Below are 19803 nucleotides of genomic sequence, written 5' to 3'. Positions count from 1 at the left end.
AACTCGTTTAAAAAAAAAGGGGGGGGGGGGTCATTTTAACAGACGACGCACCGAAATATTGTTCTTGTGCATGACACTCAGCATTGTAGGGAGAGGGTTTTGTATTTTAACGTATTGTGATCTTGTTTTCATTTTTCATGGCTATATTTTGGGTTTATAGGTTTTACAGCGGCAGTACGTACCATTTTCATGTTGTGTCAGATATACACAGGCGTGAGCAGCAACCTGATCGTGTTCCCCATCAACTTCCTGATCATCACCTTGTTCCGCAAGTCAAGACGCCGACCTCAGAAATCAGAACCAGTGAAGGAGACCAGACAGACCTTGCACAGTGGCACCAGTGCCAGAGAGTCTCACAAACCTGTGGACGTTGAGGTGGGTGTGTTGTGGGTGGACGATGATACAAGGGGAAGGGTTTGGGCGGGGAGGAGGGGAGATCGTTAGCGGGAAGAATGGTGGTGCATTTCTCTGTGTGTGTATGTGTGTGTGTGTGTTTATATATGTGTGTGTGTGCGTGTGTGTGTGTACGTGCGCATGCGCACGCGTGTGTACGAGTGTGTGTGTGTGTGTGTGTGTTTTTGTGTGTGTGCTACTTTTTGAATTCTTTAAACTTTCAATGATGTCAGACAGACGTCGGAAGATTGTCAGAGTCACAGTGGTGCCTCCACAACTCAACCCGGGGTAACGAGACCGATGACGATGTTAGATGTGTGTGTGTGTGTTTGTGTGTGCGTGTGTGTGTGTGTAATGCCGTGTGTGTGTGTGTGTGTGTGTGTGTGTGTGTGTGTTTTTTCCACAGCACCAATTTTCTGACCCAATGCTATCCAAGAAGAATAATCAAGAATATTAATCCTGAAACCGTTCGGAATATGAAGGATATTTGTATTTTTCTTTTTTTGTCACAACATATTTCTCTGTGTGAAATTCGGGCTGCTCTCCCCAGGGAGAGCGCGTCGATACACTGACAGCGCCACCCGTTTTTTGTATTTTTTCGTGCGTGCAGTTTTATTTGTTTTTCCTATTAAAGTGGATTCTTCTACAGAATTTTTCCAGGGACAACCTTTTTGTTGCTGTGGGTTCTTTTACGTGCGATAAGTGCATGCTGCACACGGGACTTCGGTTTATCGTCTCATCCGAATGACTAGCGTCCAGACCACCACTCAAGGTCTAGTGGAGGGGGGGGGGGAAATATTAGTGACCGAGCCGTGATTCGAACCAGCGCGCTCAGATTCTCTCGCTTTCTAACCGAGCGCGTTACCTCCAGGCCATTATTCCACATAAAGTAACAGGGTTTTTATTTTACAACAAAATTGAACGTGAGACGTACATATCCTTAGCAGCTGAGCATGAATGTTAAAATACACCTGATTGTTTTATTGAGATGGTGCTTGGGATGGTGGTTCTAACGTGTTTTTTTCTGGGTGTGTGCTGTCTTTTTTTCAAAGAGCGTCTTCACCATGAGCCAGTCACAGTCAGGACTAAGTGATTCCAGAAAAGGCCAGCTGCAGTCTTCCTTCCAACCGTCTGCTGACGGGGATGAGACGCTTTCAGGGTTAGTTTGATTTTTCATGTTGATGCTGTTGATGATGGTGTTACTGATGATGTTGGTGTTAATGTTTAGAAATATTTCGTTTGTCTGGGTTGGTCATTTTTGTTTGGTTGGCTGTTTTGTCGGTATGTCGCGTCTGCTGCCATTGTCACTCTTGTCTGCCTCGGTCTGTGTGTGTATAACCACCCTCTCTCTCTCTCCGTCTCTCTGTCTTTCTCTCTCTGTGTGTGTGTGTGTGTGTGTGTGTGTGTGTGTGTGTGTGTGTGTGTGTGTCCTGGTTTGGTTTTATCTCTCTCCACCTATACACTCCTCTTTCCCTGTCAGGAAGAAGAAGAAGTGTTTGCTGCCGTGGTGGGGCCGCATCGTGGCCTGGGTGTTGCTTTGGCTGGCCACTCTGACGGCCGTCGCCTTCGTCAGCTTCTACGGGTTGAGCTTCGGCGATGACAAGTGCAGGAAGTGGTTCATCTCCATGCTCTTCTCCTTCCTCATGTCCATCTTCGTCACCCAGCCCATCAAGGTCTGCATCTGCATGTGCGTGCGTGCGTGCGTGCGTGTGTGTGTGTGTGTGTGTGTGTGTGTGTGAGCGAGAGAGAGAGAGAAAGAGAGAGAGATTCCGAAATGAGAAAAGGATTCGATATTTTAGAGTAGCTTCGAACGTTGGTGAAAGGATAAATGTGTTTATATGTGCGTGCGCGTACGCATTTCTAATGCGAGCGTGCGTGAGCGCATTCTTTGTGTGTGGGTACGTGCGTGCGTTTGTGTGCGTGCTTACTTGGGTCCACCACTGGGATGTACACGTATGCATGAGCTCCCCAGCAACAAGGTTTCATGAAATAAGACGCCCGATTCTCACGTGATTATCTTCTGTCAGTGTCAAGCCAGTCATCTAACAATTGGTGCAGGTGATGCTGGTCGTCCTCTTCCTGTCGCTCATCGTCAAGAGACGAGGCATTGACGACGACGACAACGGCGAGGGGACCGACAGAGAGGGGACAGCAATGGCGAAAGATGAGATCCCGCTGCACGATTGGAGCCGTCAGTGTCGTTAAGTTCTTTTCTTTCTTTGTGTGTCGCATGTTTGTTTTCTTTTCTCCGTATGAAAAAAAAAGTCCTTTGATGATGAAAAAAGAAAGTGGACCTCATGACCAGACATCTCATCATGAGCTGGAATGCAACTCCGATGGTGGTGTAGAATTCTCGGCGAGATGAAAAAGAAACACAGGAAGAAAAAAAAATTGAATTCAGACCCAAAGGCGTTGACATACGCAATACAACTATACTTTGTTCACTCTCTCTCTCTCTCTCTCTCTCTCTCTCTCTCTCTCTCTCTCTCTCTACATAGATAAATATATACAAATACATGCGTACATAGATACAGAGGTAGGTTGACAGACTGATGAAATAGATATTCCCATATTTTCTGAGTATGTCGGACATGAGCCGGTGATCAGATGGTTTACATTTCGGTGATGTTTCGTAGTGGTGTCCAATCTATGGAATTTCACTATTCGGATTGGGGCAAAAATACCAGTGTGATATGTCGAGAAAACACGTAGATCCACTAATGAATACAATAAAACTTTGATGAGACTCGATTTCAAATCACCGGTTTGAGAAGTTATCGATTATGCTGTTACACAAGACAAAGGGAAGATCAATTCTGGGATAAATGAATAAGTAGGCCCTTGTTCGATGTTCGAGGTGTGCGTTGGACGGAGAATCCTCTGGAAGATCAATTCTGGGATAAGTGAATAAGTAGGCCCTTGTACATTTCCTGAACTGATATGGAAGAAGGATAAAGAAGTGTTTGTCCTTTTAACTCTCTCCATACGAACGGCGAAAGAGACGGCGTTAACAGCGTTTCACCCCAATTACCATCATCAAAATATTGCAAGCGGAAGGCTCTTACACTGAAGACGTGAATGTTGACAAAGAATACCACAATTCTGACGACGGAAGCTAAAGGTTGGGTCATTCAGACACCCACTGGACATCCGAGGGGTCTGTGTAGAGGAGAAGAGAGGACTGGCCGTACTGAGTGAGTTAAGACAAAGGTTTATTATTTAAAAAAAATTATTGGTTTGTATTATGTGCCTTTCTATGGGAAGAATGAACAAAACACTTAGAATGGTTCGAATTATGTAACTTGTCGAAAAGGATTGACAGTATATATTACTTATTAAATATTTGTCTTCTATTCGGCTCATTCTTTTTGTTTTTCAGATCTTACCGAACTGATATTTTTGTTAAAGATGAATCATGTTCTCTCGTTTTGATTACCGTGTCACATAACTTCACGAGACCGTAGTGGCAGTCAGTCAGACACCAAGGGCTACTTTCTGGTCCTTCCGGTTTAAGGTGAACGTCCCGACGACGCCCGCCCCGCCCCCACTTGTCAACCGCCGGACGCCCGACAGCTGGAGAAAGCCAGGCAGAAACGGCTGGAGGAGCTGCAGATGTGGGGCGTGCTGCGCAAGCTGCTGCTGTACACCTTCTTCTTTGTGGTCCTCGCCGTCATCAGCTACCGTCAGCGGAGCTACGACGCCTTCCTCTACAAGCACTCCATGGAACGGGTCTTCATCCACAACGACGACACCGACATCAGCTTCCTTCAGGTACGTGGGGCCAGGGAAGGAGTGAAGGGTTTGAGAGGGAACTGCACGGTGTGGAGTTCACCCCTTCTTGACGCTTCTCTGTCGGTCTGCTTCTGGAACTGATGGGCATTCAGCTCTGAAATGAACCCTTTGCGGTCGGCTGGGCTTTAAGCAGCATGTTTGATCCCCCCCCCCTCTCTCTCTCTCTCTCTCTCTCTCTAGTACCTGCGTGCGTGCGAGAGTGTGTCTGCGCGCATTTCTGTATGTGCACGCGTGTGCCTTGGTCTCTGTGTGTGTGTTCGGAAATAATTTAGTGACATACAGATGTCACAGATATATTATAACACATTCAAATGCGAAAATTAAACGGGATGTTTACGATCACCAGCATGTAGTGACGGCACATTAAACAAAATTACGCCACATTATCACTGCAAATGAATAAACACGTTCCACCCAACCTTTGTCTCAACGAACAGGTCCGAAACGCCGAAGACTTCTGGACGTGGGCTCGCTCGGGTCTGATCAACGGGATCCGTGCAAGTATCTACTACAACGACTACCCTCCCTTCCTGCTACGGGGCTACGTCAACGACAAAGAATCCAAGCTCCTGGGCTACGCCACCATGCGGCAGCTGCGTATCCAACCGGGTGGGTACAGCACGGCTGGATCGAGTGTAGGAGATGGTAGTAGTGGTCGTCTTGTGTCGGGGGAATACATCTTTTCATGGTTGGGTCGTGCTGTGCTGTGCTGTTTTGCATCGGGGTGTGAATTGCATTGTTTTGTTTCGCTTTACTTTGTATTGCATTGTAATGCTTTGTTTTTGCTTTGGTTTTTATCATTTGTTTTTGTTTTATACCTAACAGAATGCACTGTGTGTGTGTGTGTGTGTGTGTGTGTGTGTGTGTGCGTGTGTGTGCGTGTGTGTGTTGTGCTGTGTTACGTGTCACATTTTTCTGTGTGTGAAATGCGGATTACACCTCTCACTGATTAATCCAATTGATTTATTTATTCCTGTCTGTATTGCTCTGGGTTCTTTTTTGTTGTGCGGTTAGCGCGTACAGTATGTCGGATATCGATTTGTCGTCTGATCCGAAAGACTAGTACCCGAGCCATCATTCACCATTCAGAATAAGGAGGAGAGTATGAAGATAGTGTTGTTTTGGTTGTCTTGGTGGTGTTGGTGTTGGTGGTATTGATAAAAAAACAAAAACAACCGACAACAACACAACAAACAATAACGCTGCAATAGCAAATTCTGTATATTTCTCCTCCCACCCCCTACCCCCTCCCCTTCAACCGCCCTCTTCTCATCTTTCCCGAGTCAGCTCTGTGTGAGATGGACCGCCGCATGCAGGCGTTGATGGTGGAGTGTAACGCTGGCTACGACATAGGAGGACAGGATGAGCGAACGTTTGACGTCGGGTGGACTGCCAGGGCCGACACCAACAACAGCGCGGCCAACGCCACCACGGCCAGCGAAAACACAACACTGGTGTGGTACAGGTGAGGGGCGTGTTGATGGGGTTTTTTCTCGCTGCTTCCGTTTGGTGTTTCTTTTCTTTCTTTGTTTGGGGGGAGCCATTTTCCGTTCGTAACTTGTTCGGGAGCTTTTTTTTTAATTATTTCTAAATATCCCTTTTCCTTTGGTTTTGTTCGTTTGTTTTCTTTTGGAGTTGTGGGGGTATTTATTTGTTTCCAATTCTTCAAACAATTGTTATCTTCTCTCTCTGTCTCTGTATGTCTGTTTCTCTCTACCTCTCTGTCTCTTTCTCATTCTATGTCTAACTGTCTCTGGCTGTCTGTCTGTCTGTCTGTCTGTCTCTCTCTCTCTGGCTCTTAACAAGTACATTTAACCACGCACCCGAAGTGATATGTTCAAAACTAGTTTTGCATTTTAGGGTGCATCCCTGTGGAACTGCCTTCCTATGGACGTACAAGCGGGAAGTTCTCTAACTATCTTCAAATAAAGTCTGCAAAAACATCTTCAGCCCTTCCAACAATAACTGACTCTGACCGTTGAATTACCGTTGGCAGTCGCAAAGAGGGCATTTATGCATTTAGTTGTTACCCTTCTTTTTCTTCCTATCTTCTCGTTCATTCTATTTTGTATTGTTTTTCTGCTTTTCTTTTGTTTTCTTTCGTTCTTTTATATATTCTTTTACATATTCATTTTTCCCCATTTCATTGTCATACGTGGATTTCACATACAGTAACAATACTGTGCCTTTAGACCCCCACCCCCTCAGCCCTCTCCCCGCCCCTCCTACACACACAGAGGTATTATCTTCTCCCTCTTGACAGTTACACAGAAGCAGAGGCCCTGGACGGGCAGCCGTACTGGGGCCGGCTAGGGCTGTACGCTGGGGGAGGCTACGTGGTCCCCCTGAAGGGCCCCAAGGCGGACCTTCTGGCCCTCATGATCCAGCTCCAAGAGCAGAACTGGATCGACCGCTACACCAGGGCCGTCTTTGTTGAGTTCACCATCTACAACGCTCAGGTGGGTAGATGGGGATGCATGCATGCGTGCGTGCGTGTGTGTGTGTGTGTGTGTGTGTGTGTGTGTGTGTGTGTGTGTGTGTGCTTATGTGATGGGAAGTTGGATGGTATTTAGCAGGGTTGTGTTTTTTGTTGTTGTTTTTGGTGCAGTGTGATGCGATATTATGTTGTTGTGTTGCACATATTGTCGTGTTGCACTGTGCTGTGTTGTGCTGTGTTAAACGCGCACGTGATACAAATAAACTGACACACAATGCCCACACGCATACACACACACACACACACACACACACACACACACGCACACAAGCACACACACGCACGCACACTCACACACGCGCGCGCACGCGCACGCACACACAGAAAGATACAACTGTTTATTTGCGTTTGAGAGTTTGGGAGCTTGGGGCAAAAGATAAAACAGTTAACTGAAAAACCTCCCTTTGTAATGGGAAAGATGGTGGGAGGCGTGTGTTAGTGCGTGCCTCCGTGTGTGTGTGGGGGGAGGGGTGCCTGTGCGTGTTATCTGTATGTATGTCTATGTGGCTGTATGTGTGTGTGTGTGTGTGTGTGTGTGTGTGTGTGTGTTTACTGAGAACAGCACATGTTTTCTCTCTCATACCTCTGCTTCCAGGTGAACCTGTTCGGCATCGCGACCATACTGTCCGAGTTCCATCCAACAGGACACACTGTGCAGAGCTTCCACTTTGAGCCCGCCATGCTGCTGCCGTACATGGACGGCGTCATGGTCTTCCAGCTGCTCTGTGAAGTGGTCTTCTGCTGCTTCACCCTCTTCTTCGCCATCAGTCTTGTGCTGGTCTTCGTCAAGGAAAAGCTGGCTTTTTTCAAAGTGTGTTTCTTGTTTGCGATGATCATTGTATGTTCGGTGTGTGAAGAAGGTTGCAGTGCGTTGACGTTCGTATTCTCTGTCCCTGTGGTGTTGTGTTTGTGAACAGATGTATGTGGGAGATAGCTTTTTAAATTAATAAAAAGACATACAAAATGTGCTGTAGTGAATAATGTAGAACATGAACACTGCTGACAGCAGTGTGTGTGTGTGTGTGTGTGTGTGTGTGTGTGTGTGTGTAAAACGATTGTCAGCTTGGTCTGTCATATTAACTGTCAACCTAGCTGGTCGTAATCAATGGTAGTCGGGATAGCCTGTGGCTATCTAGATGGACGATTATATCTGTGTGCTGATATGAGGGGTGATAATGTTACTGATCAATATCAGAATGGCTGGACATTTTATCCAGGCTTTATGGAATAGCTGACAATATCGTCTGGCAGTAGGAAATTACTGGTAATATTTTTTTTATGTTCTTATTTTATTTTAACCATGCAGAACATTCCAACACGACGCCAAGTTGTATCAGTCATATTCCTCGGCATCGAAAAAGACGGCATGAAAGACCACACCTTTTTTTTCTCTCTTTTCTGGAATTGTTATTTCTTTGTTATACATGTTTCATGTTTGGGATGAAATGGCACTGGAATACATAGGACTGTACCAGGTTATAATTGTTTGGCCTCCAGCACTGAAAAAGGACAGTATTACTGACGGAACATCATCTTTGTTTTAAACCGTAAATTTTACTGTCGGCTTTTGTCTTTGTGTTTGATCGTATACGCCCCCTACACCCCCCGCCCCTTGCATCGAAGAATATATTTTCATCATCGTTGTTAACAGCATCAACGTTAACGGTTCCGTTTTGCATATTCCTCACATTACCACTGTACAAAAGTTTACACCATCAACACATTAAGTAAATGCAGTGCACTTCAGTGACAGTTAACTTCAGTTTAACCGTTTATACTTCACTGACATCAGGACTTCTGGAACCTGGTGGATCTGGCGATCATAGCGCTATCGATGGGCGGCATCGTCATCTACTTCTACCGCCTCTTCGAGGCGAGGAAGCTGGCGCGGCGTGTCAGGGAGACCCGGGGCGAGGAGTACGTCAAGTTCCAGTACGTGGCCTACTGGAACGAGCTGCTGACCGTGCTGACGGCATGGCTGGTCTTCCTCGTCACCATCAAGTTCCTCACGCTGCTCCGCTTCAACCGGCGTGTGTCCATGCTGGCCGAGACCCTGCGGCACGGGGGCAGGACCATGCTGCACTTCAGCCTCATCTTTTGGATCGTGTTCCTGGCCTTCACCGCCCTCTTCTTCCTCAGCTTCATGACCGTGGACGCCAAGTACTCCTCCTTCATCGGCTCCATGGTGGCCTGCGTGCTGATGCTGATGGGCAAGTTCGATATCTACACGCTGACAATGGCACAGCCCTACCTGTCGCAGGTAAGGCGGGGAGGGGGGAGGGTGATAGTGGGTGGGAGTGGGGTGTGGGGGTGTATGTTGGTCGGGGGGAACTGATAGGTGGTGAGTTGGGACGTGTGTGTGTGTGTGTGTGTGTGTGTGTGTTCTTCTTCTTCTTCTTCTGCGTTCGTGGGCTGCAACTCCCACGTTCACTCGTATGTACACGAGTGGGCTTTTACGTGTATGACCCTTTTTACCCCCGCCATGTAGGCAGCTATATTCCGCTTTCGGGGGTGTGCATGCTGGATATGTTCTTTTTTCCATAACTCACCGAACGCTGACATGGAATACAGGATACTTAACGTGCGTATTTGATCTTCTGCTTGCATATACACATGAAGGGGTTTCAGGCACTAGCAGGTCTGCACATATGTTGACCTGGGAGATAGGAAAAATCTCCACCCTATACCCACCAGGCGCAGTCACCGAGATTCGAACCCGGGACCCTCAGATTGAAAGTCCAACGCTTTAACTACTCGGCTATTGCGCGCGCGCGCGCGCCCGCGCGCGTGTGTGTGTGTGTGTGTGTGACTGTGAGTAATGTTACGAAGGGGGAGGTGGGGCGTGTTTTTTCCCACTTTTTTGTGTGTGTATTTATCTGAACCTAAACGTATTTGTTACAATAAAAACTAATGTCTATAACTGACATTCACGTGTTTCCTGACCAGGACATGTCAGTAATATTAGAAAGAAGTCAAGGAGAACACTATTTCAAATTGTCAGAAGCCATCCCTTAGATAGTAAGAATGGTAGTGGAACATTGCGAAATAAATAGGCATCTCAAATCATGGTAATTCAATATGACTGTATATAGAAAAAAAAGGCCACAATACACATACACAGGCTTGAAACTGACGCATAACTGTTGACTCAATAAGGAGAAACAGACAGACAAGACAGGAACCTAGACAACAACCGAAATTTTCGCCCACAAACAAACAACAGCCTGTCCTCATGAAGGCACGCGCTGTCTCCAAACTGAAAACCAGTCTTTCACGTGCGTGGTGGATCCACCAGGTGCTCGTCTTCCTGTTCGTGCTGACGCTGTCCTTCATGGTGCTGAACATGTTCGTGTCCATCCTCACCGACACGTTCGCCAGAGTTCGCCTCAGGGCAATCAGGCAGGGAAACCGCCACGAGATCCTGCAGTTCTTCATAGCTCGTCTCCGGCGTTTCCTGGGCACGAAGAAAACGCTCACGTCGACTGTTTCGCCCGAGGAGAGGCCAGAGAGTGGGCAGAGGTTGGTTGGTGCGGCGATGTGTGTGTGTGTGTGTGTGTGTGTGTATTAGTGTGAAAGGAAAACTGAATTAGAGAGAAGAGGGAAGCGAAGGATGAATGGTGAGCTGTGTGTGTGTGTGTTTGGTCGCGCGCTCATGTGTGTGTGTGTGTGTGTGTGCATGCATGTGTATATTCGTGCGCACACTTGTGTGTATGATTGTGTGTGTGCGCGCGCATGCGTGCATAAGTGCGTGTGCGATTGGATGAAATCTTTTAATATAATTGGCACATATATTTCATTCAAACGGAGTTGTAGATTCATGTTGCTCAGAATTCTTAGACATCTCTAGGATATTTCAGCACTCGTTACAATTGTAAACAGTCTCGTGTTAATCGTCTCGTGAATCAAAACATTATGTTGGGTTCTTGTATTATTGCTTGATCGTCTTCCCTACAAAGAGACAGAAGAAGAAGAGGAGGAGGAAGAAGAGGAGGAGGAGGAAGAGGAGGAGGAGAAGGATAACGAAGAAGGAAGAAGAAGAGAAAATTTATGTATGAATACATGTTGTCTTGTGATCAGGTGGATGGTTGACGACCTCGGCCGGAGCATCGAGCAGTTCCCAGAGCGGGTGGAAAGCCTGCTGGCCCAGCTGTCCAACATGCTAGCGGAGCGCCAGGCCAGTGTCGATGAGCACAGGAAGCCCACAGGACGACTCTTGTGACTGCCAGGGATATGATGAAGTGGTGGTCAGGGATATGGGCCCGAGAGAAGGTTGATTTTGGGTGACAGATTGTTTCCTTGGTCTTTTTTTTCTTTGTTTTGATTGTTTAATTTTTTTTTTTCGTGAAAATCTTCTTCTGTAGTCAGTTTCAGATTTCGAGCTGTAAAGCCATCCATCACTTACTTAAGATATACCTTTAATAGGACAGGTTTGTTTTTTGTTTGTTTTGTTTTGTTTGTTTGTTTGCACTTATATCAGGACGGGACTTTGTATTAGAGTTTCTTGTTGCCCTGTTCATTTATGACTGTGGTGTATTGTGACATGCTCCAAATGAAAACACTGTTCTAACCAAGGATCATGATTGTCGGAGAGCATAACACGTTTTTTTTTGTTCCAAGAATTTTAACTACTTACTGTGGGTAGTTTTTTTGCTTAAATGTGTCTTTTCACTTAAAAAGAACAAAAAACCTTTCACTGGATTCACACACACGCACTCGCGTATTTGCACCTACCCACGAATTATTTTGAATGTTGTGAGCGTTTATCAAAACGTTTGGATTTATGTCTGTCACTTTCCATGTCTTTGTCTTTTTCTGTCAATTTCTTTCTCTGTCCTCTCTCTCTCTCTCTCTCTCTCTCTCTCTCTCTCTCTCTCTCCCTCCCTCCCTCTCTCTCTCTCCCTCTCTCTCTCCCATTCTCCTTCCATTCCTACCAATCTGTTTCTCCTCCTCCTCCTCCCTCTTCCTATCAGTATATCATGTCTACCTTTATATCCATTTTATACCTGTATGTAAAATATAGTGTTGTCGTTGTAACATAAGGTGTGACAAAGCGTTTGAAATAATAATCAGTATGATAATAACAATAACAACAATACGTATTCAGCGCTTTTTTTCCAAATGGAACTCAAACCGCTTTACATGTACAAAAAAGACTCATTATCTAACTGTAAATCATAATGAAATAAATCAGTTTTCACAAACTTCAGACAGACATCATGACACAATTCGCTAAACTCACTTGTTCACACACACGCACGCGAACACACACACGCACACACACACACACACACACACACACACACACACACACACACACATTTCGAACTGTGGAGGACAATTATATAAATGAGTACAGCCTATACAGGTGGGTCTTCAGTGAAGATTTGAAATATGTTGTGGTAGTGAAGTGTGTATTGTTGAATGGGAGGCTGTTCCAGATGGTTTGACCCGGAAAGGAAAGTGTGCGTGGATCGAAGAACAGAGAAATCGGAACTTTCTGGAGCTTGTGAAGCATGTACTTTTGGGGTGCCAGCAAGGAGAGCTTTACCTCAATCAAGCCTGCAAGAGAGCAGACAAGAGTTTTGCAAAGCTGATAAATCAAATGCGCTGCATGAAATATATATGTGTCGTGATTACCCTCTTTTTTTCTCTAACGAACAATACGTGTGATATATCGTTGTACGTAATCTCTTTGGCTTTTGATTCATTCTCTCTGCCTCTCTTCTTATTTCTCTCTATCCCTTCGTCTCCCCCCTCCCTCCCTCCCTCTCTCTCTCTCTCTCTCTCTGCCTCTCTTCTTATTTCTCTCTATCCCTCAGTCTCTCTCTCTCTGCCTCTCTTCTTGTTTCTCTCTATCCCTTCGTCTCCCCCCTCCCTCCCTCCCTCTCTCTCTCTCTCTCTCTCTCTCTCTGCCTCTCTTCTTATTTCTCTCTATCCCTCAGTCTCTCTCTCTCTGCCTCTCTTCTTGTTTCTCTCTATCCCTTCGTCTCCCCCCTCCCTCCCTCCCTCTCTCTCTCTCTCTCTCTCTCTCTCTCTCTCTGCCTCTCTTCTTATTTCTCTCTATCCCTCAGTCTCTCTCTCTCTGCCTCTCTTCTTATTTCTCTCTATCCCTCCGTCTCCCCCCTCCCTCCCTCCCTCTCTCTCTCTGCCTCTCTTCTTATTTCTCTCTATCCCTCAGTCTCTCTCTCACTCTCTCTGCCTTTCTTCTCATTTCTCTCTATCCCTTCGTCTCCCCCCTCCCTCTCTCTCTCTCTCTCTCTCTCTGCCTCTCTTCTTATTTCTCTCTATCCCTCAGTCTCTCTCTCTCTCTGCCTCTCTTCTTATTTCTCTCTATCCCTCAGTCTCTCTCTCACTCTCTCTGCCTTTCTTCTCATTTCTCTCTATCCCTCAGTCTCTCTATCTCTCTGCCTCTCTTCTTATTTCTCTCTATCCCTCTGTCTCCCCCCTCTTTCTCTCTCTGTGTGCCTCTCTTTCAATCTTATCTCTCTCAGTGTACAGTCAAGGATGACACTTTGGAAGAATAGATAACCTGTCACATTCACTGAGTCAGAGAATAAAGACACAATTATCAACCATTAAGTTGGCAAACTCCAACTGCACTTTAGTTTGCGGACTCTTTTGTGTGAAATTTTTTGTTTTGAAAATTAATGTATTTTTTTCTCAAGATTTCCTATTTTATATAATTTTCTGCTGTTTCACTTCTTTGCATATATATATATATATATATATATATATATATATATATATATATATATACATATCACGCGCATTATAACTAGCATGGTGTTTTGAGTGATACTTTTTCTCTTGTTCTGAAATAATTTTTTCCTTCTTTGTATAATAAATGTCGTACGTATTAGCAATCGGCGTATATTCTTATTTTAAGTGTGTGTGTGTGTGTGTGTGTGGCTGTCTGTCTGTCTGTCAGGCATGCACACACATACAGAAACACGTGTGTGTGCGCACAAACCCACACACGCTCACGTATTCAACCACACTCTTCCCCTGCACCCTCTCACGCATACGAAAACACACATGCAGATGAGTGACATTTCATACCCAGGCATTTTTCTCTCTCGTTGCCTCCCAATTTCTCTCCGTTTTTGTCTGTCTGTCTGTCTCTCTCTCTCTCTCTCTCTCACACACACACACACACACACACACACACAGAAGTACCAAAAGAATAGCCCCGTAAATATTTTGGTAATTTTTACGGAAATTATATTTGAAAATACACTTTTAAGTGTTTGATTCTAATTCCATCCGTGTTTGACAAAATAAGATCAAAGATTTATAGAAAAAGCAGCACGTGTTTTAATCGATTTTTGCTCTGTAATGTACGGATGGATGAAATGGAGATGTTGACATAGGCCCTTCTGCAGTAAGAAGAACCACTACTATTCATCATACATAACAGATCAGGAATATGAAATGTTTATAAAGTTTCCAGCTGCCAGCAACAGAACCCTGCCAGTTGCGGGAAACCCTGAAAGTGCGCCTGGTGGTAACAAAACATAATGAATACAACTTTACCGAAACTTCGCTTTGAAACTCAAGGTCTGATTCACAGAAATGAGTACATGACATGTTTGAACGAGCATAAATTTTGATTGCTTTAGTGTTTGGGACTTAATTTTTAATTTATTTTTTTATCATCATTTTTTAATGTGCTTCCCTCACAGCCACTTTCACGTTTCGGCGTTCGAAACAAAACCAGAACTAACATCTAACAAAGCTGGTGCAAAACGAAATTACGTACTTGATTATCCCATGAGACTGTTTTAAGTATGCCTTCAGGACCAAAGCAATGTTTGCCATAAACAGTGCCATTGCAAACAAAGATCGGGTCGGCCTGTGACGAAAAACGTGCACGGGCTGAATCAATATTAAACCATCACACTAACCAAGACTAAGAAAGCGATTTAAGAGACAGACAGTGTTGTGATTGTCTTTCAGACAGTTGTGATTCCCTTGGTTATACCTGACTTGACTTCAAACCTAAATATAAAGATATTGCTTTAAATTATTAGTGGATATCTAGCATGTCCGTGACGTATGTTTCGGAAGTTTGATGTTCTGCTCATATTGAAACAGGGCCCACGCCGCATTATGTCAGTCCACTGTACATGGCGAACTGAGTTCTGAATCATGTCAAGGCCTGATCAGCACATTGAGTTTAAGCGTAGGTCAGGCATCAGATCCCTCAACACCCAAACCCCTCAAAACACCCCCTCGTTTTCCCCAGCAAATGGATGTGACAGAAACATTATGGATCAGTCTGCACGTTCGCACGTTTTGACGCCGCCTTGAAACCAAAACTGAAACCGCCAAAGCCCACGTTTCTGCATTTGTTCTGTCCAGACGTGATTAAATGCAATGTCCTTGTGTGTGGTTGCCTAGAATGTATAATTGATAAGCTTTTAACGGTTGAAAAACAACCGCAAGGTTTCTCTTGAAAGCGTGGAAACGTGATATGCTATACTTCTCTCTTTTTACCTTTTTTTTTGTTGTTGTTGTTGTTGTTGTTTGTTTCTTTCTTTAATCCGTTGACTGCTGCCCGTTTAAGAAAAGAATACATTGAAAGGTTTCCGTTCCATGTCCTTATTTTCTCGCTCATTCTCACTATGTTTGTCTGCCCTTTTCCTTCTGTCTCTCTTCTTTCTGGCTGTTGCTCACTCCGACTACCTGTTTCTCCAACTTCCTCCTGGTCTTCTCTCTCTCTCTCTCTCTCTCTCTCTCTCTCTCTCTCTCTCTCTCTCTCTCAGCATCCAATGGCATAAAGAATTGCATTCATCAAAGCCAGACTTAATAGGTGCGTAAGTGGGATTAAGTGGGCCCGCTAGTTGTGCACGCGTGTGTATGTATGTACATGTGGATGTATCTATGTTTGTGTGTCTACATGCGTGTATCTCTGAGCGCCTTCTGGTGCTGGTACACACACACACACACACACACTCACACACACTTACACACGCACGCACACACACACACACACACACTCATATATATAATTATATATATATATATATCTGTGTGTGTGTGTGTGTATGAATGATATGGATACGTATGATTTAATCATAGCGCCTATCCTCGGTCGGAGACAAGTTCGAAGCGCTTTGCAAAGACAACAGGCCGCGAACCTGGGTAGAGCCGGCTAACAGCTGCCATTGAGCGCTCATCATTCGTTTCCCGTGTCATTCAATCAGGTTTCAATTACGCACACATAAACTCATACAGACATGTGATATTTTACGTGTATGACCATTTTTGTTTATTCACCATACTTCGTTTTAGGGGGTGTGCATGCTGGGTTTATTCTTGTTTCCACAACCCACAGAACGCTGACTTGGATTACAGGATGTTTAACGTGCATGTTTGATCTTTTGCGTGCGTATACACACGAAGGAGTTTCAGGCACTTGCAGGTCTGCACATATATTGACTTGGGAGATCGGAAAAATCTCCACCCGTTACCCACCAGGCGCCGTTACCGTGATTCAAACCCGGGACTCTCGGATTGAAAGTCCAACGCTTTAACCACTCGGCTATTCATATAGATAAGTACACGTATGTATTGCACAAACAATGCACTCACCTAACCCTGCCATAGTGGAAAAAAAGAAGGTGCGACCCGCCCAATGCTTATTTCGATATGCCAATGAATCTGACAGCGCCGTCTTAAGTGTTTGATAGCAATCAAAGATTCTCCACGCCCAACCTTTATCCTCCTCCACCTCAGCCCCTTCTCCTTTATCCTCCCGTCTCCATGACGTCCCAAGACCTCGCCATCCGCTGCGGATTGAGTAGGTGTCACTGATGATTCTGCTTGATCATTAGTGGCAGAAAGAAGGGAGACTACAAACACAGGACAGGTCTTTCATGACGGTCAGTGTCTCTTGAATAAATATTTACCCCAATTTCTGTTTTTGTAAGACAACGTTTTCACTGGTGTCTAAGAATTTTTTTATAGGAGAGAAAGGGTGTTTATTCTACAAGAACAATTCTTCTCTTTCCACTACGTTGAAGGTTCGTTTACTTTGTTGGATGTGAAACTGTCTTCGTCGTTCTTCTTTCCTTTTTTCCGCATGTTCCTCATTCTTTTTCATTTGCCTTCTCTACTCTTCCTCCTCCTCCTTCTTCTTCTTCACCGTCTGGTTATTGTTGTTCTTATACTTCTTCCCTCCTCTTCCACATCCTTTTTGGCGTTCTTCTTTTGTTTTTTCTCCACCTCATCCTATCCCTCTCCTCTCTTCTCTCGCCCTTTCTCTATTTCCCTCAACATCCAATATACTTTACTCCCCCCCCCCCCTTTCAACATTCAGTCACAAATAGGACACAGAAAAAGAAGAGAATATTGATACAGTGGACAATAAAATGACATAATTCTGTTGCGTTATGTCTGTTATCACCATAGTTGGTAATAGCAGCTGCAGCAGTAGTGTTAGTGGTGACAGTACTAGAAACCGTAGCCAAGCAGTAGCCGCAGCGGTGTGGGTAGTTTCAGTCATCATCACCATGATCATATTTTCACCCGTGCACAGTAAATCATTTGTTTCAAAGAGAAATATTTTACAATTAAGCTCAGTGTACAGCGTAAATTATCGTTATAGTATTTCTTAAAAAGAACAGAAGAAAAATAACGATAAACAAAGAAAGAAAGCACAATTATATGTTATGCTTAAATATTTTTACTCAATGTAAATGTATTCATCAATTATAAACAGTTCATTTTTCAATCACACATTCTATTTCAATTGCAAAGATACATTTCACATAACGGAAGCGCATTTAAAAAAAAAATTTCATCGTTACAACATTACCAACAAAATAGTAAGTGCTCCTTTAAATCGTTCAGGGTGACAATGTAACTGCTCCTTTAAATCGCCAACGATAACTGTCATGAGTGTCAAATTCTATCCTTCCTATTTGAATTCGACGAATCAGGCGTTCGATCATTTTCAAAATAGACTGCGAGCGGTCTGGTCACTTCAGTGCACTTCAGCAGAACAGAATCCAGCATCAGCATCGTAGAAAACAGTGCATGCATCAATTTCGACTATTTTATCAATGTTCTCGGAGGTGGAATGAGCGTGAAATTCAAGTGTGGTCGGTCGTGAAGCCTTTCGTCTCTTGTTTTTACAATAGATTGCTGCATTATACTGAAGGAAGTGATGGGATTGTGAAGATAAACGTGACAAGGAATGTGACCACATAGTGGTAAGGAAAGTGTACGATAGCGATCAGTTTTAGTTGCTGTATTCCTTCCAGACCGACAATGGTATGTGTTGTTCAATGTTGTTATGAATCGCATGAAATTATCATGACTCAGACTCACAGAATGTTTGTGATCAGCATCTTCTCATGTTTGTTCTTGTTCGTCGGGGGAGCGTCTTGTGCGTATTCTGAAGACGTTGAATTATCGACAAGACTGAGAGTTAGGGAAACGCTTAGTTCACAGTCCAGCCTTGAAAACGGTGACATGACGCTGAATGACAGAAATATATTTTATCGCACCAATGGAGCTGCAGACACAGACTCTGTTTCCACCTCACTTTATCCTTCCTATTCCGGAGTTGACATTTCAGTCAATTTCCCAATCGATACAGGACCTTCGGTTTCAGAGATTGTGTCTCCCCAATCCAAGACAGTTCAAGATTACGAGCAGGGCTCTTTGTCATGCTCCGGGATGCTTCAAACAAGTGACCAACAACACTCTTTGGATAAAGCCATGCTTCAAACTAGTATTCAGCATTTGCTTACAGATTCAGATGTGTTTCTGACGAATACAGAAAGCATGTATCTGTATACAGATGTCCTTGAAACAAGTGGCGATGGTTCGATTTCAAATGCATGGATATTTAGAAACAGAAACGAGGCTTTGGGTTCTGATGCATATGCCTTTGTGACAAGTCATGAAAGTCCTTTTGGTATAATGTTCCAGACCAGCACACAGGTCTTACCTGTAAAGACGCACAACGATAATGACAATTCACAGAGAACGTCTCATGCAAATAATCAAATCAGTATGGTTCCCGATACCCAGAGAGTAACTGCTGTAATGCCCACACCATCTGTGCACACAGATACGATCTTGATAACAAAGGACATAAGCTTTTCGGACGTGTTACCGACACAAACACTGGACAGTGTATCACCGTCTTCTGTACCTTCCACAACAGGACAGAGTCGTGCATCAAGCTTCGTTAAAAAGTACAAGTACAAGCCTTCAGCAGCTAAAACCCTAAATGTTGTGCTACTGCGGGAAAATGCAGGGTTCATCACAACACCTGGATTCAACAATAGCAACAAATATCCGAACGAGACAAATGATACATTCTGTTTTGAAATGGATGTTTCCAGTGGACAGACGTTGCTGCTTAGCTTTCCCTATTTTCACCTGGAAGAAAGCCGTACATGTAAATATGACTCCTTGCAACTGCTTGTGGGGAGTGCCAGGACAGTGTTTTGGAAAACATGTGGCAGTCAAACATTGCAGGCGGAAATGTTCACTGATTCAAACGTCTGTCTTCACTTCAAATCTGATTATATGGTTGAAAAAAAGGGTTTCAATGTTACATTTTCAATCCTGCCAGGATCAGCTTATGGATACAAGCTAAACAACGGTTTGTTTAACTGCTCCTCTATTGACTCCTTTCATAGAATTCTGCATTTTGATTGTAATTTAGCCCCAGAGTGTTATGACAAGCAAGACGAAATGAACTGCAGTTACTCAAGTGAAAAATGTCCTGGTCTTGTGGATGTTGGGGGCACATGCTATACAAACAAACTGAAGAGCAATATAACCTGGTTTGATGCTGACAGAGAGTGTATGAATCTCAATCAGATTCTAGCCAGTCCGCGTGAATCCCAGGAGTGGGACGCACTTGTGAAAGTATTAGGGGATGTTGACAGAACAGTTTCTGTATATCTTGGACTGCGAAGCACAGGTTATTCATCTACCATACCATCGATATACAGAAATACTTGGCAATGGTCGACACGAACCACTGCTTTTAATCTACAGTTTGAAAAAGCAACGTATAATTCACAGTCCGAGCCTGCCTGTGCAAGATACGTTCCCCACATTGCAAATACGACGGTAATGATTGGATCCTGTTTCAC

At 44.4% G+C, this 19803-nt stretch overlaps 1 protein-coding gene across 1 annotated transcript in view; it reads left to right on the top strand.

The window, feature by feature from the left end:
• Window positions 1–11466, top strand: part of LOC143280592 (uncharacterized) — a 49060-nt gene extending 37594 nt beyond the window's left edge. The window contains exons 33-44 of the mRNA XM_076585339.1: window positions 202–375; window positions 1446–1552; window positions 1874–2066; window positions 2452–2584; window positions 3908–4164; window positions 4623–4794; window positions 5473–5650; window positions 6449–6644; window positions 7278–7493; window positions 8475–8942; window positions 9978–10201; window positions 10760–11466. Coding sequence (XP_076441454.1) covers window positions 202–375; window positions 1446–1552; window positions 1874–2066; window positions 2452–2584; window positions 3908–4164; window positions 4623–4794; window positions 5473–5650; window positions 6449–6644; window positions 7278–7493; window positions 8475–8942; window positions 9978–10201; window positions 10760–10901 — 2460 coding nt within the window. The 3' untranslated portion in view covers window positions 10902–11466. The remainder of the gene's footprint in view (window positions 1–201; window positions 376–1445; window positions 1553–1873; window positions 2067–2451; window positions 2585–3907; window positions 4165–4622; window positions 4795–5472; window positions 5651–6448; window positions 6645–7277; window positions 7494–8474; window positions 8943–9977; window positions 10202–10759) is intronic.
• Window positions 11467–19803: the final 8337 nt, after the last annotated feature.

Source organism: Babylonia areolata, chromosome 1 (genome assembly GCF_041734735.1).
Source record: "Babylonia areolata isolate BAREFJ2019XMU chromosome 1, ASM4173473v1, whole genome shotgun sequence".
NCBI classification, from domain to species: domain Eukaryota; kingdom Metazoa; phylum Mollusca; class Gastropoda; order Neogastropoda; family Buccinidae; genus Babylonia; species Babylonia areolata.
This window is presented reverse-complemented; position numbering and strand designations above follow the sequence as displayed.